Source organism: Polypterus senegalus, chromosome 9, assembly GCF_016835505.1.
Source record: "Polypterus senegalus isolate Bchr_013 chromosome 9, ASM1683550v1, whole genome shotgun sequence".
Classification (NCBI taxonomy): Eukaryota; Metazoa; Chordata; class Cladistia; order Polypteriformes; family Polypteridae; genus Polypterus; species Polypterus senegalus.
In genome coordinates, this window is record NC_053162.1 from 160,205,724 (window position 1) to 160,230,143 (window position 24,420).

General features: G+C 38.8%; 2 protein-coding genes across 3 annotated transcripts in view; one reads left to right on the forward strand and one right to left on the reverse strand.

The window, feature by feature from the left end:
- tbrg1 (transforming growth factor beta regulator 1) overlaps positions 1-3,272 on the forward strand; it is a 35,010-nt gene extending 31,738 nt beyond the window's left edge. For both annotated transcript variants that reach the window (XM_039764107.1, XM_039764108.1), the window contains 4 exons: positions 1,877-1,987; positions 2,174-2,319; positions 2,667-2,771; positions 2,894-3,272. In XM_039764107.1, coding sequence (XP_039620041.1) covers positions 1,877-1,987; positions 2,174-2,319; positions 2,667-2,771; positions 2,894-2,985 — 454 coding nt within the window. In that variant the 3' untranslated portion in view covers positions 2,986-3,272. The remainder of the gene's footprint in view (positions 1-1,876; positions 1,988-2,173; positions 2,320-2,666; positions 2,772-2,893) is intronic.
- On the reverse strand, positions 1-24,101 carry siae (sialic acid acetylesterase). Its single transcript, XM_039764109.1, is given in 11 exon segments — positions 1-3,676; positions 3,890-4,076; positions 5,327-5,481; positions 5,649-5,782; positions 7,322-7,425; positions 13,596-13,779; positions 14,275-14,413; positions 14,835-14,963; positions 14,965-15,005; positions 20,875-21,036; positions 23,999-24,101. Coding segments are annotated over 11 exon segments (1,548 nt in total). The 5' UTR covers positions 24,066-24,101; the 3' UTR covers positions 1-3,430.
- Positions 24,102-24,420: the final 319 nt, after the last annotated feature.

Here is a 24,420-nt window from a genome sequence, read left to right on the forward strand (position 1 = left end):
AACAAGTCACTTTAGTTTTAATATTGATTAATCCAAATTATACTGAAAAATGTACTGTAGACCTCCTCAAAGTAACTGACCACATGTTTAAAAGCACACAATCAAACATTTCAGCCCCGTTAAAAAAACAGATAATATGCAATGATGGTAGTTTCATGTAGTTTATAATCCATTAATTAACTTTGGGGTTTATTTTTTTCCACCATTGATTACATTTGTTTCTTACTTGCTAAAGACAGTATTCTTCTGCCACATAAAGCAAATATGCAAGAGTGACTTTGCTGTTGCTCTCTCCTCTCAGCTGCTGCCACTTGCTTAGTCTGTTGCCCAATATGTTAGAAATGGAGGTGGTGACCAGAGATCTGTGTGGATGCCAATGATCTCGTAAAGATGGGAAAAAGTTAGGCAGAAATAAAGAAAATACTGAATTGGAAGTGGAGGTTTAAAGCAAAGCACACCTCAAGGTAAATGCAGAAAGACAAGGTGATGGCTGTAGGTGAAGGTGATGTGGAAGAGATTGGTGTATGGCCATGGTGTATGGGCAACATAGGCGTGTGGGAGAAACACCTGGAGGAACTGTAAATTTGGATATAAAGAAGAAGAAAACAGGTTATGCTAATTAGGCGACACATGGAGTGCAGACAGCCATTTGTTCACAGCAGTGATGGCGAAGTTAAGTGTTGTGTGGAGGAAATTTCTGGAGCTGAATCCCAGTCAAAATTTATTAAGGCTTTGGCAACCATACACTCATTATTAGTCTTTAAAACGTGTGGAACCTTATCAATCCACACAAAAGAAATCTGGTTTTGGTTTTTCACTCATTCCTTCTGCACTTCACGTTACTTTGGGTTTGCTCTGTAAATCGGTGGCGCTCTTGGCTAATAAACTGCATGTTCCCAATAAAAGAAATTTACATGCTTTTGCCACTTCATAATGGACAATAAAACTTTCTCAAAAGGCTAGTGTGGACAGATAACTTTTACATTAAAAATAGGTTTTAAACTTTCAGTGTTACTTTAGATTAAGCCAATTGCAGTGGTATGGACTTAACGGGGTGAAAGGTGAAGCAGATGAGGCCTACAGAAAAGTAAAACGCAATGTGGCTAGAGGTAGTGTTGGAGGAGATGAAAAGAATTGTTAACTCCACCAAAGGATGTCTGTTATTGCAGAGAATGGAGGATTTGTTGGGGTTGGGGCAGCAGGCTGACGTTTGTAAACCCAGAAAACGACTGTTGAACCGGTGATGTTGATTTTGTAGTTAGCAGCACTTAAACACAGTTATTTTTTTCCTACTTAATCTGATGTCATTTGTTGTCGTCTTTTCTTTGAAAATTAAAATCTTGACATCGCATACATACTGCAAAATGAACAAATACCATAATTTCCTACCAATCTAACATTTTGCAGTTTGATGCAACCTGCTTATTTAATGTGAAGGTTTTGCAATCAGAAAACAACACATATGACAAAATACTATAACAGCTTACAAATAACCACAACCAAACCGTATTAACTACATTTGAAAGGAGTTGCAAGTTTGGTTTTAGGAGGGCAGACTGTAACACATTTGACACGAATGCTCTTTGCCAACGCACATTTTAGATGCAAAACTTGAAGAGTGACACCTGGTGCTCATTCTGCTCGAGAATTTATAAGCAGAAATCAGGCTTGTCTTCTGTAATATATGAGGACCGTAGTGTCAAAGGGCATAGGAAACACCGTTCGAAAAGGTGCAAATGACTGCTGTATATGTCACTCCTTAATATTTAACACTGAAATGAAGAATCTAGGAAAACTACAATCTTGCTGTTTTTTCCAATGCTTTTTCCCCCCAAAGAATCAGATTAAGATGATGAATTTCAACTATCTCCCACAGGGGCAAACAGCTAACAAGCATTGTGCCATCAGGGGCAGATTTCTTTGGTTTTTCACATCCTACCATCCAAAATCTAATTCAGAGCTGCCCTGGAGCACGCAAATGTATGAAGTAAGTTTAACCTGCATAAAAATTGAATCTGAAAATGTCATTTTTATCGTATGCCACATTCCTGTTTTTGTAAACTGTCAGTTGTCCATGCTGCAATGTAAACCCAATGAAATTATTTAAACAGCATAACTAAAAATGGCTCAGAGTTTCTAATTTTAAACAAAGTGCGTGTAATGCCTCTTTCAGCTATCAGTGGGTCCGATTTGAAGTGTATCGTACAGGAGAAAGTCTGATGCCACACAGTCTACCTGAGGACGATGCATCAATCAGTTTTGAAGCATTTCAGAGACAGCAGAGTTTTGAAGAGGGAGTGGTGGAGCATGTCATGCCAGGTGAGCATCTCCAAGTCCAGATGTAAAGTATGGAATTGATTTACAGAATATCTGAATGTGGCACTCAGTGTGCCAGTTGTTTCCAGCTGTGTGAAAATGGTTCTATATACAACAATATTTCTCATGGCCATTAATTCATCTGTTTTGAATGATTATGTTAAGGTAAGGTGCATAATCAACCTTCTCAACATAAATTGTGGGATTTTTCTGTTGCTGAAACCTCAAGAATAGTTCTCATGATCACAACCAAGAATTTGTAGTATTTTTAACAAATCTATCAGCAGTAGTACTTGAAATACAAAGTAGCTGAGACTATGATTTCTCAAAACATTTCTCTTGTTTTATAGGGTCTTTACATTCCACTCTGGAAACACCACCTTTGACCATTGGCCCAACAGCTGCAACTAGCATTGAAGCAGATACATTTATTACTTACAGGATCCATTCTCCAGGTTAGATCATTTCATATAAAGATTCTATTTAAAACCTGCCTCTACTTCTAGTTTGGCTTCTGTATTAAAGGACTTTTGTTTGACTGGATATTAAACTTTGTGTATGTTGATCTGTTTTCCAGGTAATCAGACTCAGCCTTCCATCACTCATCAGCGATTGCTTGGACAGCCCCTTCAATCACCAGCCTCCTCCTCACATTTCAGCAGCCCCTAACCCAAAAGGACCAGAGTATGCCCACACTGAGGTCACTTTACAAAATATCCAGCTGTCTTTTGGTGAAAGATAGCAGTCATTCATGTGGCTGTATAGCTGGTTTTTGATGTATATCTATAAAAACTCTTATTACGTTTTAACTACATGGAGAACTGGCTGATAAGAATAAACAATTGTTTGAGCAAGGGAATGATAGTTACAGTAGCTATGCAAAGACCCTTTTATAGGTGACTTTTCTTTTGTTTAATATACTTTGTTAATCAATATGAATTAACTTTCACAAAGTATTTTGCATTCTGATTCTGATTGTTTCACAATTTTTCCATAAATTTTAGTGGCTACTACCATTTCAAGTAAATGAGCCGCAGTGGGAGAACAATACTTTTGCTTAGTGTCCCAAAATGTAACTTCCTTCAAGCATAAATATGCATATAATACGGAAACCCTACCATTTTTGATATTTACGTACAGGGTTGAAGATAAATGGAGGCGCAGGCAGTATGTCATCTGCACTATAGATGGAACATTGTTTAAAGCTGCAGGGCCAGTTGAACCAGGCATAGCGAAGGCCGATATCGTTTGAGCAGGGGGCTAATAAATGAACAGAGTTACTTGAATGATCCACCACTTGAGCAGTTTCCCATGCCGCATTCTTTGAGCTGCAGTCAGTCTCCTTGTCAGTGCAACAGAACTTGAGAAAACAGAGGAAAATTTAAATCAGACAGAATTTTGGTGTATAGATATATATATTTAAAACTTTATTACCCAACGATTTTCTCTCTTGTAACTTTGTCTATTAAGGTCAAACCACTAATATAAGCTGAATGATAATAAAATCTTACTGGTTATAAAGATTAGAAATATCTCATTATGCCATGTGAAGGTCAAAGTAAAAAACACAAACCTGAAATAAGTTGTCGCTGAATCCTTTGTACAGTATTTCCTGAGAAAATGTCACATTAACAACTTTTTCAGTGTAATTAATTTTAGATGGAAATGGTCCTTGGAAAGAGACTTTTTCTCCATACACCACAGCACGAGCTCCAAGAGTCAAACGGAAAGCCACATCCTGTTTGTATCTGGGGTGAATGCTACAGTGGAAGATAACAAGTTACTTATTGATACAAAGTACATCTTACTAAAATAATCAGGAAAGTATCTGAGGAAACAGAAGGTTTCTAATATCTAAGATCCAGTAAATTGTAGATGATGCAGTATTTTACAACGTTAATATAGTCAGTTCCTTTATCATATAAACAATACTTTTTAACATTACTTAATATAATTTAGGGCTTGGTGCAAGGAATGAATCAGCCCTGGACAAGCTGGTAGTTCATCGCAGAAGCCACTCTAGCACATATACACATACTTGTACTCGTGCTGGGCCAGACTGAAATTGCTAGTTAAACTTGTGCACACGTTTATGGGGTTTTGGGAGGAAGACCCATACAAAGTGGGAGAACATGCTAAGTTCACTTAGATAACAACGGGGTGTTGGATTCAATCCCAGGACACAGAGTATTATTTGACTGTTCTAAATTCAGTGTTACCACTATTTAAACAATTCTCTCCAAACTACTGGGTTGTCTTCAACATGAATACAACTACTAAATCTTCTTTAGGTTGCTTCCATATCTTTCTGCATCTTGTTCTGTTGCACCCATCACCTGCATGTCCTCTCTCACGACATCCATAAACCTTCACTTATCTCCACCTCTCCAGGGTCTCCTCAACCTGCTCCCTACTATCACTGCAGATCACAAATTAAATTATTATTACTACCACTACTATTAATAGGCATTACTTATGAAACATGAAAAAAATAGTCATATTCATTTTTACAAACATTTTGGTATTTTTTTTTTTTTTTTAAGTGATGCAACCAAATCTCATATCACATCTTGGCCTTTAGTACAAATTTAAGTTGACTGAAAAATGGTACTGCATTGTGATTCTATGATATCAGGACCAAAGGAGTTCAAAGCATCAAAACAGGCACCAAAGGTAAGAATTTCAAGTACAAAATTAGGCTTAACACCCCACTACAGCCTATGAAACAAAAGTACAAAGTGAAGTAACCATGTTTGGTGATCTGTCATTTTTACATTTGAAAACTAGAGTGACAACTTCATACCTGGCTGGCACCATACTGGCGAAGAAAGTTATTTGACAATGACAATGATCCACTTTCATAAAAAAAAAGGTTTATTATTGCAGTAAGAATCAATAACTGCATAGAAAATATTTATCCAAAAAGACTAATGCTTCATTTTAATATTAGACAAAAGCACGGAAGAATGTAAATTAATAATTTTCAGTCACATTAATTGCCATGCTATACCTGCCCCACGGTGATGTGTCATCTACAAGATCTAGGCTAACAGCCATGAATGTGTTCTTCATCCTAGCATTGGGAACAAACCCCATGTCAGCTGTCTGGTGCCATCTCAGTATGGGATAATCTTCACTCTTAGATAGACGCTCAGATGTGGAGATCTGTTGAGGAAGACAGAGACCTTGTGAAGCTGTTGATGTGGGCTTAACAGTCTCTGTGTACTTATGAGCCTTGCCCGTGTCTTGACCCCACTGGTAATTGATCATTGCTATAAACAAGGTGTAATATAACGTTACCACATGCTTGTGTCAGTAAAATTGAAACTTTCCTGCACAAAGCCAAAAGGAAAATCTTCTGCAGTTTGTTTCATTGAACCTTGATGGAAACTAAATCTCCAGTCATCTATCATAGCAGGAAATGTGCAGTTGTAAAAGTCCCGGTGATAATCTGTATTTGACTCCCCTAAAAAGAGATACACGTTTAATACTTATAGTAAGGCCAAATAATAATAATAATAGATATCTGTTATACATTAATACCTGATAAATAGGAAAATACTAACAATAAATGTTGTGTATAGTATACATATAGTGACATGTTAAGAAGTGCAATGACTGAATTAACAGACAGTTAATTTTTGGAAAAAGAAAATCTTTAAAGGGCATATTTTAAGTTGAATAATGAACAGATAAATGGGGAGTAACAGAATATTCGCTTCAGAAAACAGCCAAAGACAAGACTTAACAATTATGAAGAATGATATACAAAATTCAAACAAAAAAAAATCTTATCTTATATCACATCCTCAGCTTTCTCTGACCAGTAACTGAATATGCATGGTCAGACCCAGGGCACATCAGTAGGATTACCTCCTAGGCGCCTCTGGTAATTCCTCAGTATAAAATGGAATAACTCTAGAAACAGGGTGGCCTTGTCTATCCAGTTTGGCATGTTGCTACAAATGCCCTTAAAATATTAATTTTTAAAATAGCAATACACATTACAAAGTGAAATGAGAGATTTTCTGGAATAAAACAGCATGTGTGTTTTCACAAGCAGCTGTTAAATTTGTTTTAGCCCCCTGACCCAGCAGCGGAATTACTATGAAATTAATGAAGCTTAAGCTTATAAATTATTTAAACCACTTAACATTTATGAAAGAAATTAAAAAATTTTATTACAATTATTTATCTTAGGCTAGCCATAATCGAAAAAATGAAAGCATATTTTGTTTTCTGCAGTTAATCCAGTACAGCCTAGCCCAAATAAATGTGGTGGGTTGGTGTCAGGAAAGGCATCCTGCCATAAAAACCACACCAAAACCTATACAGGACTAGGACTTCAAATGTAGAAACCAAGAGAGAAAGCTAGAACATAGCAGAGATGATAATGTTGAGGTAGATGTGTGGAGTGACAAAAATGACAGGATAAGAAAAAGAGCCAAAGTTATGGAAGTCTTGAGGGTCCTATAGAAAAGGCTGCAATAGCATGACTGTGTTTTGAGAAGTGCTAACAACTATGTATGCTAGAAGATGATGAGACTGGACGTTGAGATAAGGAGAAGGAGTTGACTAAAGCAGGGGTGGATGGATTGCATAAGTAAAGATCTGAGGGGGAGAAGGATTAAATGGAAACAAGTGTGAAGATTGCAGTGTGGAGAAGTCTAGTCAAAAACAGCAACCCAATATGGAAATGGGAATAGCCAGGAAAGAAGAAGAAGAGGGGATAAAAAGTAGCTAAAATGTATATAAATGTAAACTATATGAAGCTATGGTTTTGATCATGTTTTTTTAATATTTGTATTCTATTTTAGATAGATAGATAGATAGATAGATAGATAGATAGATACTTTATTAAACCCAAGGGGAAATTCACATTAAACACAGAATGAACAAATCACCATGTGCTGTTCTTGAAGACAAATACACAGTCACATTTTCTGTTATTTTTAGAACTGTACAGTCATAAATAATGAAAAATAATAAAAATAAGCCAGCTAACCTTGATACCATATTACTCCTTTGATGGTCATGTTAAGCAAAGGATGTATCATTGCATTCCACAAAACTGAGGGCTGAAGAGGTGCTGCTTCTACTTTAGGTAACCTGCAAAAGAGAATATTTATTAGATATCCTCTCAAAAACCATGTTAAGAATATATATTGCCTTGTAAAAATGGCTAATTCTTTAAAACAAATACAGTGCGGACAGAAGAAAACTCTCCCAACAAATAGTACAGAAGCTTAAACCGGAAAATATAACGCAGGGGTGTCCACACTTTTTCGGCTTGTGAGCTACTTTTAAAATGACCAGATCAAAATGATCCACCTACATTAAAAATGCTATATACAGTGGTGTGAAAAACTATTTGCCCCTTCCTGATTTCTTATTCTTTAGCGTGTTTGTCACACAAAATGTTTCTGATCATCAAACACATTTAACCATTAGTCAAATATAACACAAGTAAACACAAAATGCAGTTTTTAAATGATGGTTTTATTATTTAGGGAGAACAAAAATCCAAACCTACATGGCCCTGTGTGAAAAGTAATTGCCCCCTTGTTAAAAAAATAACCTAACTGTGGTGTATCACACCCGAGTTCAATTTCCGTAGCCACCCCCAGGCCTGATTACTGCCACACCTGTTTCAATCAAGAAATCACTTAAATAGGAGCTGCCTGACACAGAAAAGTAGACCAAAAGCACCTCAAAAGCTAGACATCATGCCAAGATCCAAAGAAATTCAGGAACAAATGAGAACAGAAGTAATTGAGATCTATAAGTCTGGTAAATGTTATAAAGCCATTTCTAAAGCTTTGGGACTCCAGCGAACCACAGTGAGAGCCATTATCCACAAATGGCAAAAACATGGAACAGTGGTGAACCTTCCCAGGAGTGGCCGGCCGACCAAAATTACCCCAAGAGTGCAGAGATGACTCATCCGAGAGGTCACAAAAGACCCAGGACAACGTCTAAAGAACTGCAGGCCCCACTTGCCTCAATTAAGTTCAATGTTCACGACTCCACCATAAGAAAGAGACTGGGCAAAAACGGCCTGCATGGCAGATTTCCAAGACGCAAACCACTGTTAAGCAAAAAGAAAATTAGGGCTCATCTCAATTTTGCTAAGAAACATCTCAATGATTGCCAAGACTTTTGGGAAAATACCTTGTGGACTGATGAGACAAAAGTTGAACTTTTTGGAAGGCAAATGTCCCGTTACATCTGGTGTAAAAGGAACACAGCATTTCAGAAAAAGAACATCATACCAGCAGTAAAATATGGTGGTGGTAGTGTGATGGTCTGTGGTTGTTTTGCTGCTTCAGGACCTGGAAGGCTTGCTGTGATAAATGGAACCATGAATTCTACCGTCTACCAAAAAATCCTGAAGGAGAATGTCCGGCCATCTGTTCGTCAACTCAAGCTGAAGCGATCTTGGGTGCTGCAACAGGACAATGACCCAAAACACACCAGCAAATCCACCTCTGAATGGCTGAAGAAAAACAAAATGAAGACTTTGGAGTGGCCTAGTCAAAGTCCTGACCTGAATCCAATTGAGATGCTATGGCATGACCTTAAAAAGGCGGTTCATGCTAGAAAACCCTCAAATAAAGCTGAATTACAACAATTCTGCAAAGATGAGTGGGCCAAAATTCCTCCAGAGCGCTGTATAAGACTCATTGCAAGTTATCACAAACACTTGATTGCAGTTATTGCTGCTAAGGGTGGCCCAATCAGTTATTAGGTTCAGGGGGCAATTACTTTTTCACACAGGGCCATGTAGGTTTGGATTTTTTTTCTCCCTAAATAATAAAAACCATCATTTAAAAACTGCATTTTGTGTTTACTTGTGTTATATTTGACTAATGGTTAAATGTGTTCGATGATCAGAAACATTTTGTGTGACAAACATGCAAAAGAATAAGAAATCAGGAAGGGGGCAAATAGTTTTTCACACCACTGTATATATATATATATATATATATATATATACATACACATACACACAGTGGGTACAGAAAGTATTCAGACCCCTTCAATTTTTCACTCTTTGTTATATTGCAGCCATTTGCTAAAATCATTGAAATAATTTTTTTCCCTCATTAATGTACACACAGCACCCCATATTGACAGACAAAAAAAAGAACTTTTGAAAATTTGAAAAGCAGTGCCTGGTTGCCTAAACACATACCGCTTAGAATTAAGGCCAAAAAGTTCTATCTTGGTCTCATCAGACCAGAGAATCTTATTTCTCACCATCTCGGAGTCCTTCAGGTGTCTTTTAGCAAACTCCATACGGGCTGTCATGTGTCTTGCCTCTCCTCAGTGTGTGGAGACAACCAGGCACTGCCTATCACTTGTCCAATACAGTCCCCACAGTGAAGCATGGCGGTGGCAGCATCATGCTGTGGGGGTGTTTTTCAGCTGCAGGGACAGGACGACTGGTTGCAATCGAGTGAAAGATGAATGTGGCCAAGTACAGGGATATCCTGGACAAAAACCTTCTCCAGAGTGCTAAGGACCTCAGACTGGGCCGAAGGTTTACATTCCAACAAGACAATGACCCTAAGCACACAGCTAAAATAACGAAGGAGTGGCTTCACAACAACTCTGTGACTGTTCTTGAATGGCCCAGCCAGAGCCCTGACTTAAACCCAACTGAGCATCTCTGGAGAGACCTAAAAATGGCTGTCCACCAACCTTTACCATCCAACCTGACAGAACTGGAGAGGATCTGCAAGGAGGAATGGCAGAGGATCCCCAAATCCAGGTGTGAAAAACTTGTTGCATCTTTCCCAAGAAGACTCATGGCTGTATTAGCTCAAAAGGGTGCTTCTACTAAATACTGAGCAAAGGGTCTGAATACTTAGGACCATGTGATATTTCAGTTTTTCTTTTTTAATAAATCTGCAACAATTTAAAAATTCTTTTTTGTCTGTCAATATGGGGTGCTGTGTGTACATTAATGAGGAAAAAAATTAATTTAAATGATTTTAGCAAATGGCTGCAATATAACAAAGTGAAAATTGAAGGGGATCTGAATACTTTCATACCCACTGTGTGTGTGTGTATATATATATATATATATATATATATATATATATATATATATATATATATATATATAATATATATATATATATATACACACACACACATACCGAGTATACTTTATACATAAAATGTATGTTGTCGTACCTTGCATAACTGAATAACCTTTATGGCACAATAACAATTCAATACATTTATGGTCACTACAGTATTTGGATTCAATAATCGTCATGTGGGAAAAGGCTGACTCGCATAAATAAGTAGAGCCGAATAATGCAGTCAAGGAGCTTTTGAATTCAGGCAAGTGAAAAATGACGGCTGTCCGATTAACTGCGATTTTAGTTCCCTCTCCTTTCTCTTTCTCAGATCGCTTTTTGGAAGGACGTCAGTTTCGTAGTTTTTATGAACAGTTCGAAAGTGCCTTTCCACATTTTCCTTCTTTTGAATAGCAATGATAGATTGACAGATCAGACAAACGCATTTCAATTGTGATATTGTGAGAAAAAAATCCTCTTCCAATTTCACATCCTGCCCATACCCTACCCAAAAATTTTTTTTTTTAAATCCCCTCTTTAGTCAATATAAATTGGAAGGCTAACTAGATCACAGCCAGAGTTTTGCAGTAGCTCGCACGTTTAATCGTGCGTGCGGGATGGCCAGTGTGTTAGAAGAGAAGAGATCTCAGACTTGCCGCCCTGTATGTCAATGAAGTGGCAAATGCAATAGGGAGGATATATGATTGACTATCGTTTAAAAAAAATACTTTTTGAATGCAACGCGATCTACCTGCAGTACCTTTGCGATCTACAGGTCGATCACGATCGATTCATTGGGCACCCCGATGCAATGCATTTGGGGAGTGCAATCTTTTAAAGTGGTTGAATGTTACAGCCTTTGCCTAAATACAATAAAAAAAAAGTAATGTGCATACAACGTACTATTAAGAAGTGACTGGGTTACGAGGGGAATTGCAAAAAGAGTAGAAATTTAAAAGGTCACTGGACAACTCCACGGAGAACAGGCCCACATACTACCTAGTAATCTGATCTCACGTAAACCCACAACCCTACCATGACAGAATGAACCCCACATGATATCCTCGTGACAGGTTTGTGTGGCTTTGTATGTGACTTGTCTGTCCCATTCTGGACTTAATCCTACAACCTCATGCTTCCATGCCACAAAGTAGTAAAACAACTCATCCTGTTGTGCTTCCCACCTCTGCTCTTGGTGAGCCCAGCATATTCATGTTTCAATATCTATAATGGAATAGCCAATATAAAAATATTATAAAGTAAGAAAAAAAATATTCAAAGCTGATTCCACATTGTAGGCAAGTGTAATCATTACTTTATATTATTCCTGGCAAAAAAAAGGACGACAGATAAATGATACCACTAGAGCTCAGCTTACACTTTGGGGCTACATCTGCAACATGGAAGCAAAAAATTACTCTTTTCAAAGTGATCTCTGATGTGGAAATGGAGACATCTTGGAGGACAAAGCAAAATAATTTAAGTTTAAATAATGTGCCTGTTTACTGCATTTTATATTTACTTAAATTTTAAATGTGAAAGAATTTTTAAGACCTTAATGGATCATATATACATACAAAAAGGTCACATTACTTTTGGATTTAAATAGCCATTAAAATATAATTAAACACTGTATTGCACTTCGCACAACCCGCAGCACTGTTCACTCGCTATCAGCAATGGGTATATTCCAACACGTTCAAAACTCTGGACCTGAGATTTATTTATAGTTATAGCAATTATTGGAAATTGTCATCTATGCAGGAGGAATGGTATTCTAGTCATAGCTAACTTAATACGCAGAAATAATACGACTTCTTCTGCTTGCTCACCAGTCATGGTTTTGGCAGCATTTGAATGTTTATGCAGTTTTACAGTTTGTAAGCATGTGTCATTACATAGGCTTCATTTGTCAACTACTAACATGCAACTAAACTACTACTGTTCTTAGCAGAGCAGAAGTATACAAGGTACTTTGTTTGATGTACAAGTGCTAAATGAGTTGTACTGACATGAGAGTATAATCGTATTCTCCTAATGAAGACGAAAAAATGATATACAGATGTAGACTATATAATGTACAGTTTTGAAGACAATGAATATATACACACACACACACAGTGCCCTCCATAATGTTCGGGACAATGACATACTGTTCCTTGATTTTACCCCTCTGCTCCACAATTTAAAATTAAAAATCAAACAATTTAGGCGTGACTAAAGTGCACATTACAAACTTTTGTATAAGTGTACTTGCATACATTTCAGTGACACCATGTAGAAATAACATTTTTTTCTACATGGTCCCCCCATTTCAGGGCATCATAATGTTTGGGACATAGCAATGGCAGGTCTATTAAAGCAGTCATGTTAAGTACCTTGTTGCATATCATGTGCATGCAATGACTGCTTGAAGTCTGTCATTCTTAGACACCACCAGGTGCTAAGAATCATCTCTGGTGATGCTATGCAAAGCCTCTAATGTAGCCACCTTTAGCTCCTGCTTGTTTCCGGGGCTTGTCCCGTTAGGTTTTCTCTTCAGCATATTGAAGGAATACTCAATTGGATAAAAATCAGGTTACTGGTTTGGCCATTCCAGAATTTCTATGTCTTTGGCTTTGAGAAACTCCTGTTTGCCTTCACAGTATGTTTGAGGCCATTATCTTGATGTAGGATGAAGGACTGTCCACTGAGTTTGGAGACATTTACTGGAACTTGAGCAGATAAGACCTTCAAATTCATTGTGTGACAGCTGTCAGAAGTTATATCATCAATGAAGAGAAGTGTGCCAATACTAATAGCAGCCGTACATGCCCAAGCCATAACACCCCCACCACCATGTTTAACAAAGAGTGTGGTATGCTTTGGATCTTGGGCAGTTCATTTTTGTCTCTACACTTTGATGATCCCCTATCAGAGTGATGGCAAGAGCATTGTCTTGTCTCCCCACACAACCTTTTTCCCAAATTTTACAGGCTCCTTTAAGTACTTTTTCGCAAACTATAATCTGGCTATAGTGTTTTTGTATCTAACTAGTGGTTTGCATCTTGCAGTGTGGCTTCTGTATTTCTGTTCATGTAGTCTTCTGCAAATAGTCGGTAAATCAAGGGAAAATGTGCCTTTGTCCCAAACATTATGGAGGGCTCTGTACATACACTATATAAATAACTTCTAAGTCAAGTCAGTCACCTAGATAAAGACCTCGCAGGTATGCACTTCTTAAGGGCTCTTGGTGAAGACCACACCTCAATTATTGTACCACCCCAGCAGGACTCCACTAGCCCAATTGGATACTTCAGTTTTGCATAAAGGTAGCGTCCAAAGAGCCAACAAACTGCTGAGAAGTAGGTAAAATTTCCAGCACCTAGCACCTCTGAAAGTACAAGTGGGAGACATGGTATTTTTTAACAGGATATGCAAAAATCAATAAGAAAAAAAGGATACATTAAACACCACAATACTGTATTTGGTATTGACAAACATGGATTAATTCAGGTTTACAGATATCAGAGAGAACTGTACTCTCTTGTTTTGGAATACTTTTCTAAGCCATTGTTTGCAGGGGGGAAGCAAATTTACCAGTTTAAATAAATATGACTTATAGTAATATATCCAGCAATACAAGAGACTTAACAACAATTCAAAGTTTAACTGAAGCAGAGTTTATGTCTGCAACTAATCAATTTCCATAATACTGAAAGATAATAATGTTCACCAGTATCCCTTCCAGTTGTTTAAAAAAAAAAACAACAGTTTATACAGCATATCATCCTAAAGACAAGCCAGTCATTTGTACACAAGTTAAGAGCTTGTGCAATAAGAATAATGTGTAATTTACAGAGCCATATTTTAGAATGAAACAGATTACCTGCTGATGGGACAGACCAGGGTAATAGAACTCGAGGCAGATCGTACAGTTCAGCCTCACTTTGCTCCAGAGCAGCAGAAAAAACCCGCACATCATGAAACTTTTCTGCTTGGGAAAGCTCTTCTGAACTGTTTATTACCTGAAAGAGGGTGACAAAGTGATGGGTTTTATACCTATATTAAAATTCTAGACAGGGTATTATGCAATATATTAGACAACTACACAATTATACATAAGTACACAATTATATGCATATTACCACCCAACGCCACTCAAAATCTGAAAATCAAGAATATTTTAAAATTTTACACATTTTTGTGTCTAAAAGTTAAACTGTATAAACTATTTGCTATCAATCATCCATTAATGTTCAATTCAGCTTTCTACACTACAGGTGTGCATGGACTTGGTGTGCATCACAACTGTACTCATTAAAACTTTCAAAAATTTAACACCATGTGAATTGCTGGTCCACTGCTCATAATTAAACTATTTAACCTAAAATGCACAAAACACTGTAGCATCAAATGGTAAGAAAGTCACCATATCTATCAGCTCACCTGAGACAGTGTCATTTCCATGTTGCTTTGCCCACCACATAGCCACACATCTCCAAATAAAATGTCATTTATTTTGCGGACAGTCACATTTCCATTAGTGCTCTCCTGCTGTGCAACGAGAGTAAAAGGGACCACCTGGCTTCATGGGAGGAAGAACTGCTTTCCATTTACCTATCAGATTCAAACAACATGAAAATGCACTGATAGAGCAGTTACTTACTTGTAATATTAATCTTGTGTATAAGACTCAACTATTAAGGCGTTCCCATCAAAAAAAAGAGCAATAACCAATTCATTGTTACATGCCATAGTAATCTGGCTTTATGTGAAAAGACAAAATCAAGTTTGTTTTTTTTTTTAACTACACTGCATTTATGTTATTAGGATTGAAAACAATGGCTAACAACATGACAGACTCCCTCATAGTTTTGTTTCGATTCACAAGTCTGAGTCACCATTTGTAATGTCATATCTTTATTGATTTCTAATTGATATTTTTAGAAGAAAGGTGAAGTGACTGTTAATTGGCTGTTCAAGCCAATCATTAAATGTTGTTCTTCTTTCGGCTGCTCCCGTTAGGGGTTGCCACAGCGGATCATCTTCTTCCATATCTTTCTGTCTTCTGCATCTTGTTCTGTTACACCCAACACCTGCATGTCCTCTCTCACCACATCCATAAACCTTCGCTTAGGCTTTCCTCTTTTCCTCTCCCTTGGCAGCTCTATCTTTAGCATCCTTCTCCCAATATATCCAGCATCTCTCCTTTGCACACGTCCAAACCAACACAATCTCGTCTCTCTGACTTTGTCTCTCAACTGTCCAGCTTGAACTGACCCTCTAATGTACTCATTTCTAATCCTATCCATCCTCGTCACACTCAATGCAAATCTTAGAATCTTTAACTTTGCCACCTCCAGCTCTGTCTCCTGCTTTGTGGTCAGTGTCACTGTCTCCAACCCATATAACATAGCTGGTCTCACTACTCTTCTGTAGACCTTCCCTTTCACTTTTGCTGATATCCGTCTGTCACAAATTACTCCTGACACTCTTCTCCACCCATTCCACTCTGCCTGCACTCTCTTTTTCACCTCTCTTCCACAATCCTCATTACTCTGTACTGTTGATCCCAAGTATTTAAACTCATCCACCTTCACCAACTCTACTCCCTGCATCCTCACCATTCCACTGACCTCTCTCTCATTTACACACATGTATTCTGTTTTGTTCCAACTAACCTTCATTCCTCTCCTCTTTAGAACATATCTCCACCTCTCCAGGGTCTCCTCAACCTGCTCCATACTATCGCTACAGATCACAATGTCATCAACAAACATCATAGTCCACGGGGACTCCTGTCTAATCTCATCTGTCAACCTGTCCATCACCATTGCAAATAAGAAAGGGCTCAGAGCCGATCCCTGATGTAATCCCACCTCCAACTTGAATGCATCTGTCGCTCCTACCGCAGACCTCACCACTGTCACACTTCCCTCGTACATATCCTATACAACTCTTACATACTTCTCTGCCACTCCCGACTTCCTCATACAATACCACAGTTCCTCTCGAGGCACCCAGTCATATGCTTTCTCCAGGTCCACAAAGATGCAATGCAGCTCCTTCTGCCCTTTTCTAATCTTCTCCATCAACATCCTCAGAGCAAACATTGCTTCTGTGGTGCTCTTTCTCGGCATGAAACCATACTGCTGCTCACTAATCATCACCTCAGTTCTTAACCTAGCTTCCACTACTTTTTCCCATAACTTCATGCTGTGGCTCATCAATTTTAGCCCCCTGTAGTTACTGCAGTCCTGCACATCCCTCTTATTCTTAAATATCAGCACCAGTACACTTCTTCTCCACTCCTCAGGCATCCTCTCACTTTCCAAGATTCCATTAAACAACCTGATTAAAAATTCCACTGTCATCTCTCCTAAACACCTCCATGCTTCCACAGGTATGTCATCTGGACCAACAGTCATTCAATTTTTCATCCTCTTCATAGCGGTCCTTACTTCCTCCTTGCTAATCCATTGCACTTCCTGATTCACTATCTCCACATCATCCAGCCTCTTCTCTCTCTCGTTCTCTTCATTCATCAGCCTCTCAAAGTACTCTTTCCATCTGCTCAACACACTCTCCTCGCTTGTGAGAATGTTTCTATCTTTATCCTTTATCACCCTAACCTGCTGCACATCTTTCCCAGCTCTGTCCCTCTGACTAGCCAATCAGTACAGGTCCTTTTCCCCCTTCTTAGTGTCCAACCTCTCATACAACTCATCATATGCCTTTTCTTTAGCCTTCGCCACCTCTCTCTTCACCTTGCGCCTTATCTCTTTGTACTCTTGTCTACTTTCTGCATCTCTCTGACTATCCCACTTCTTTGCCATCCTCTTCCTCTGTATACTCGTCTGTATTTCCTCATTCCACCACCAGGTTTCCCTATCCACCTTCCTCATGTCACGCCAAGCACCCTTCTTGCTGTCACCCTTACTACATCTGCTGTAGTTTCCCAGCTGTCTGGTAACTCTTTACTACCACCCAGTGCCTGTCTCACCTCCTCCCTAAACTTAACCTTGCAGTCTTCCTTTTTCAACTTCCACCATTTGATCCTAGGCTCTGCCCTTACTCTCTTCCTCTTCTTGATCTCCAACGTTATCCTACAGACCACCATTCTATGCTTCTTAACTACACTTTCCCCTGCCACCACTTTGCAGTCTTCAATCTTCTTCAGATTGACTCTTCTGCACAGGATGTAATCTACCTGTATGCATCTTCCTCCACTCTTGTACGTCACCCTATGTTTGCCCCTCTTCTTAAAGTATGTAGTCACCAGAGCCATGTCCATCCTTTTGGCAAAATACACTATCCTCTGACCTTCTTCATTCCTCTCCTTGACACCATACCTACCCATCACCTCCTCATCTCCTCTGTTCCCTTCACCAACATGTCCATTGAAATCCGCTCCAATCACCACTTTCTGTCCCTTGGGTACACTGTTCATCACTTCATCCAACTCACTCCAAAAATCTTCTTGCATACCCAACTTGCAGGGCATATGCACAAACAACATTCATCATCACACCTCCAATTTCCAGCTTCATAATCATTCTCTGTCTGACACTCTTTTCACCTCCAAAACACTGTTGACATACTGTTCCTTCAGAATAACCTCTACTCCATTTATCCTCCCATCCATACCATGATAGAACAATTTGAATCCACCTCCAATCCACCTGGCCTTACTCCGCTTCCATTTAGTCTCTTACACACACAATATATCAACCTTCCTTCTCTCCATCATATCAGCTAACTCTCTCCCCTTACCAGTCATACTGCCCACATTCAAAGTTCCTACCCTCAGTTCCACTCTCTTTACATTCCTCCTCTCGTCCTGCCTCCGGACACGTCTCCCCCCTCTTCTTTTTCGGCCAATCATTAAATACCTCCTAATAAGTTTTCATCCATCCATCCATTATCCAAACAGCTATATCCTAACTACAGGGTCACAGGGGTCTGCTCGAGCCAATCCCAGCCAACACGGGGCTGAAACAAACCCCAGGCAGGGCACCAGCCCACCGCAGGGTGCGCACACACCAAGCACACACACCAAGTACACACTAGGGACAATTTAGTATCGCCAATGCTAATAAGTTTTCATTAAAATGAAAAACTAAAGAAAAAGAAATAGGTAGGAATCTATACTAATAAAAGGCAAAGCCCTCACTGACTGACTGACTGACTGACTGACTCACTGACTCATCACTAATTCTCCAACTTCCCGTGTAGGTAGAAGGCTGAAATTTGGCAGGCTTATTCCTTACAGCTTACTTACAAAAGTTTAGCAGGTTTCATTTTGAAATTCTACACATAACGGTCATAACGGTCGACAACGTCCGCCATGTTGAACTTTCGTATTGATGGCCCCATCTTCACGAAATTTGGTGGATGGCTTCCCTGTGCTAACCGAAACTAATGTACGTACTTATTTCGGTGGTATGACACCACTGTCGGCCGCCATATTGAACTTTCCAACGTCACTAATTCTCCAACTTCCTGTGTAGGTAGAAGGCTGAAATTTGGCAGGCTCATTCCTTACAGCTTACTTACAAAAGTTAAGCAGGTTTAATTTCAAAATTCTACGCATAACGGTCATAACGGTTGACAATGTCCGCCATGTTGAACTTTCTTATTTATGGCCCCATCTTCACGAAATTTGGTAGGCGACTTCCCTGCGATAACCAGAACCGATGTACGTTCTTATTTCAGTGGTAAGATGCCAATGTCAGCCGCCATATTGAACTTTCCAACGGTCTTTGTTACTTGTGGGTCCATTTTCCCTTCCTTGATTTGCCACGGGATTCACGTCTCCCTGCTGATAACTACAGCCTTTTAATTTAATCCACAGCTTCTCCGCTGTTTTATTGTTCGTTTATTACGATTATAGTTATTGTGTAGGTATTTTAGACTTCCATTACATTGTTCAGGTACCCATTTCCTTTATCGTTCCAACCATATCCCTATTAACATGTCTATCGAGGTGATCACCATCGATCAAAGAACTGTCACCGAGTGGTTTCCATGCTCAGAGATGTCACCAACCTTTTTCATTCTCTTTGTTACATATTGCACGGCCATATCAGGCTCACTCTTGATATCCGGAGGAACATTGTGCCTTATGTATTGAATGACTGGGACAGGTTCAAGGTGTGGACTGATGACGGTACAGGAGATAATTATACTACACAGGAGCACTATAAGAGTAAAATGCTTAAGCCCTTCACCTATGGTTCTGCATGTGAGTTGATGGCTGCCGCTTATATTGTTCGGTTGTCGCTTTCAAGTGTACCAAAATGGCCAAATATTTTACACCTTTCAACAACCGCCAATGCCTCTTAAACATCTTAGATTCACAGGTGACGATTTCAGTAGTGGACACTTTGATGTTTATGAATGTTTAAACTCTCAAAAGCTGGATGTGAAGTTGTCGATGAAACCGGTTGTATGCTTACAACGCTTGACATATGCCGAATGTCACTTCAACACAAGTCCTGCAAATGAACTCATGAAACTCAAACCGATTATGACAGCAGCAATCCAAGCTGTGAGATTTGAAACAAGATTACTTTTCACATGGCCAACTGTACATTGCATGCTCAAGAGTAAGCTCAGCGCACAGCTTGGTCATATTACAGCCGGAGGGCCGAAATGACCATGTGGTATACAAAGAGATCCTTAACAAATAATTATTGGTATATTTTCCCTCAGTTTAAAAAAGGTTTAATTTTCTACTTAATAAAAATTTTAAGGCAGTACTTCGCCACTGCGAAGTGCAGGTATTTTGATTTTGATTAGATCTGTAAGCAAATAAACTGCCTGGCTACACAGTTATCGATGAAAGAGAAGTGTTTGTTAATTTGAGACTATGAAAGTCCTCTAAGACCTTGACCATTCACCCTATGCAGCAACACAGTGTGGAACAATCTTCAAAGAGTGAAGCATCACTGTAGTTTTTAAATAGACACACTTCCTGTGTGAGTGTGTATGTGTGAGTGTGTATGTTCTACCCATGTGCGAGTGTGGTTCCTCTAGGTCCAAACCCATGCATGTTAAATGGACTGGTGATGCAAAACTGGTATTAGTGTGTGTTCATTCTGTGATAGAATGGTGTCCCATCCAGAGATTGTTCCTGCCTTGTGCTTGCTTGAAATGGCTGCAGCTTTCCCATGACCCTACTCTGTATGTATGTATGTATATATATATATATATATATATATATATATATATATATATACACACTTCTCTGTGTCTCTTCTTTCATATTTGTTATATGTTATAATGTGTAGTACTGTTAATAACTCTCATGACTAGAAAGCTGATTTTACACTGAATCGGAAGACAAAGCATGTAATAACTTTATGAAATATTACTACTTTACAGAAAAATACCAAGCTATACACATATGCATTTTTGGGACTTGTGTCTGAAAGGAAACAAATTCCAGATGGTAAAAAAGCAAAAACACATATTATATTCTTACCATCAACCACCTGTGCAATCTGTGAAACATTGATAACATGTCCCAGCAACGTGAGTGTGACATTAGCTTCATTAGATCCATAGCCCCAGATGACAGCCCTAGCAGGTTCTCTCTGTAGGACCATATGATCTCCATAATAGGACGCAAAGCCAAACTTCTGTTCTAAAAGTGCAAAATAAAAGATGTGAGTTAGCACAGCAGTATTAAAAAGCAAGCAGTGGGAAGTTAAATGTTTGCTCACCATTTTGTAATAAACTGTGTTAAACTATATATTCACTTTAATTTTAAATTCAAGCATGACTTGATTTGTTAAATATCTGTGACTTTTGGAGCTCTGTGATTCAGAAAAGCTTACCTTCATGTAAAGAAATTCAAGAAAGAATAAAAAAAAACGATGTAACTAGATAAATGAGAATTAACTGGTAAACTCAAGGAGTTACTGGATGGAAAGCTCCTGACGGGTGCTGCACTCACACTGTAGTACCTTTTCATCAAAAGCCATACTTGAAAGCATCCAGGAACAAATCAAAATATTTACTAATAAACAAACAAACAAACGTGACAAACAAGTAGTCCTGGCAACTAAGAGATAACGCCCGATGGGCATGCCTCACGTATTCTCATTCTGACAAGTATATTCCACTGTAGTTTGGAGTGTACAAATTCTTTTACCAAATTCTAATTTTGTAATATCCCCTAAGGCTTTTAGAAAATGTTACGGTGAAAGTGTGCCTTTTTAGACTGGAAAATGCTGAACTCTTGATGTCTGTTAATGATTAGATTTCCCAGACAAACATATGTGGAAGCAATACTATTTGACTCCTTGCTTGTTCTGTGTGTAAGTTATTAATGTTTTTCACAACATTTATTTTTTGATTCCTCAAAGTACTCTCAGTTCCCAAGCAGCGTCTGTTTTGGATTACTTCTGCAGTGGAAGTGAAACCTAGATTTAAACTTTGATAAAGACTGTGGAAAGGATGTGTCACCAATGTCACAAGTTATGGCCTCATTCCAAATAGCTTAAAGCCCATCAAAACCAGTTTAACTACCCCAGTCAGTGTCAGTACAGTCAATTTATAAAAATCTTAAGGTGCAAATCTCACTCTCTCCCTCACTCACAGAGCCCCCCTTTCCCTTCACTCACTATTCAGGAAGCCCCTTTGAACAATTTGAGTAACTACTGTAATTAATGTACCGGATCAAGTTGTGCAATTAAAGTGATACACATGTCCAATCAATGGTGGCACAATAGCCTTGCAAGAAGAAGCAGGAGGCTGAAGTCCAGGGTGATCCCTGTATAGAGTTTGCATGTTCTGACCATGTCCATGTGGCTCTCCTTCAGGTGCTCCTATTTCTGGGTACAGAATGACCATGCTAAATTGACCCTGATGTATGAGAGTTTACTCTGCAATGGGCTGACACCCTGTCCAGGGATTGTCCCTGCCTTGGGTGAAGCTCCAGGCTTCCCTGTTACTCTTTTCTGGATAAATGTGTTTAGAAAATGGATGGATGGATGGATGAATGTCTATGCAATGTCACGGCTTAAAGCAACCCCAATGTTGATTCTGATACATGAAGAGAGATTCTATAACATACAATGATATACTGTATGTTCATTGACTGTTCAACAACTTGTCCTTGAATTTGCTGGTGCTAATGGTCCTGCACTGTTTGTCTGACAAAAGCAAATGACTGTGCAGGATGACCAAGGTACTCGCCATCTTTCGCAGTGCTTTACATTCTAGAGCTGAACAGCTGCCAGTCCTGCAGAAGTTTGTGAGAACACATGGAGAAATGTAAGTCATCCTCAGACATCTGAGGAAGTAGAGGTGCTGATAAACCTTTCTGACAAAAGAGGAGACTGAAGTGGGCACAACACAGTTATCAGCAGTAATCACTTCAAGAATTTTGAAACTGGTCACCATTTCAACAGCATGTCCTCTCTGTTCAAGTGCTTTGAATGGAACATGAATTCGACAAATTATTTGTTCATTGTCTTTACATTTCTGGAATGTATTCCTGTTTACGGCACTTAATAATATTGAGCTTTGTGTTTCATTTCTTTATTTTTATTTAGGGTTTATTGGTTTAATACCGATTTCTATCCGGTGTTATTCATTGTGATTTTTCTGTGCTTTTATTCCTATTGAACCTTTTTGAATATTTGAGAACTGAAAGATGCTACACCTCATATAAATAAAATGTATTAATTCTGTGACTTTGGACAGCCACTGGACAAACAGCAATTATAACTATGCTCTCCCAAATACAATTACATCCTGATAAACACTGATTTAGCCACACACAAAATAAATACATTGAAGAAAGCAAAAAAAAAAAATTACAGAATTTGCAAACTAGCTGTCCTGGTGGAAAGACACCTAAACTGCAGAAAAAGTATCCAGTTCATTTATTCCTGCCAGAAAATCAGAGTGAATAGTGACTATGGCCTAAAAGAAATGGTGCATACCCAAACTTATAATAAAGTATCTATATACAGTATTTTGTTTTCACATGGTTTGTAAATGTCAAAATTGTGCGGATTGCGCCAAAAGGTCATTCGAATATGGCGCTAAATCCAAAGCATTTGTGCAGCGATGTGCCCGCGACCTGTCCAGGCGAAGTCTGTCTTTCAGCCTATCCTCTGCAATGCACACAATAAACCTACTACACTTGATTCTGTTAAACGTGCATGTTTGCCAGGCCACTAAAGCACTTCTAATGTAACTTACATGTCAGCGAGAAAGCATCCCATCTTCTTTCCCAGACCTCGCGGAAACAACACTGCAAACTGTAGACAACCGAGGAAGACAGTGGGTTACACTGGCTAAGGGGTATCACTTCTGCAACTACTTTAATTATTTATCTGGTACCAAACCCGCCTAATCAATTAGGGTGTATTAAAGACAATTCAAACAACATCGGACATTCACAAGTGAAACCATAAATACGAACGCAACACGCAAAACATTTCACAATATTATATCAGCTGAAATTGACAAAGCTGTAAGTAACAAAGTACGATCTCATTGGTGGTGCAAACAATTCCGAGCCTAAAAAGAAACAAGTACCCCAAAACTGTGGTTTTATCCGCATAAACTATTTGGCATGTGTCACATCTTACCAAAAGAGTGCGTTATTGAGAATGCCAATGTGCAAATTATGCACAAACATCGCCAAACCAGATCCATTCCTACCGGTATTCAGCCAGAATCCAGCAGCAGCGCGAACCCGGAAGCTTTGAACGTGACACATGATAAACACGAGACACAATTGGTTAAACATTGGGCTGATTGGAGTGGGCGGGACGCCGCTACAATGACGTAACAGTGTAAAATCATGCATATGACAGAAAAAGCGGAAAACGAGCTTCCTTTTCTGGTGAAGAGGGTCTATTTTATTTAATTCAGTCGGTCATTTTCTAACCCTCCTGGAGCCTATTCCAGGGAGCTTTCGGTCACACTTACTCAGATAATTTATGCACCTTGAAAACAAAGCGAAAATATTTGCAAAACGTCTTTCGGCATTTAAGAAAAATGCCTGTGC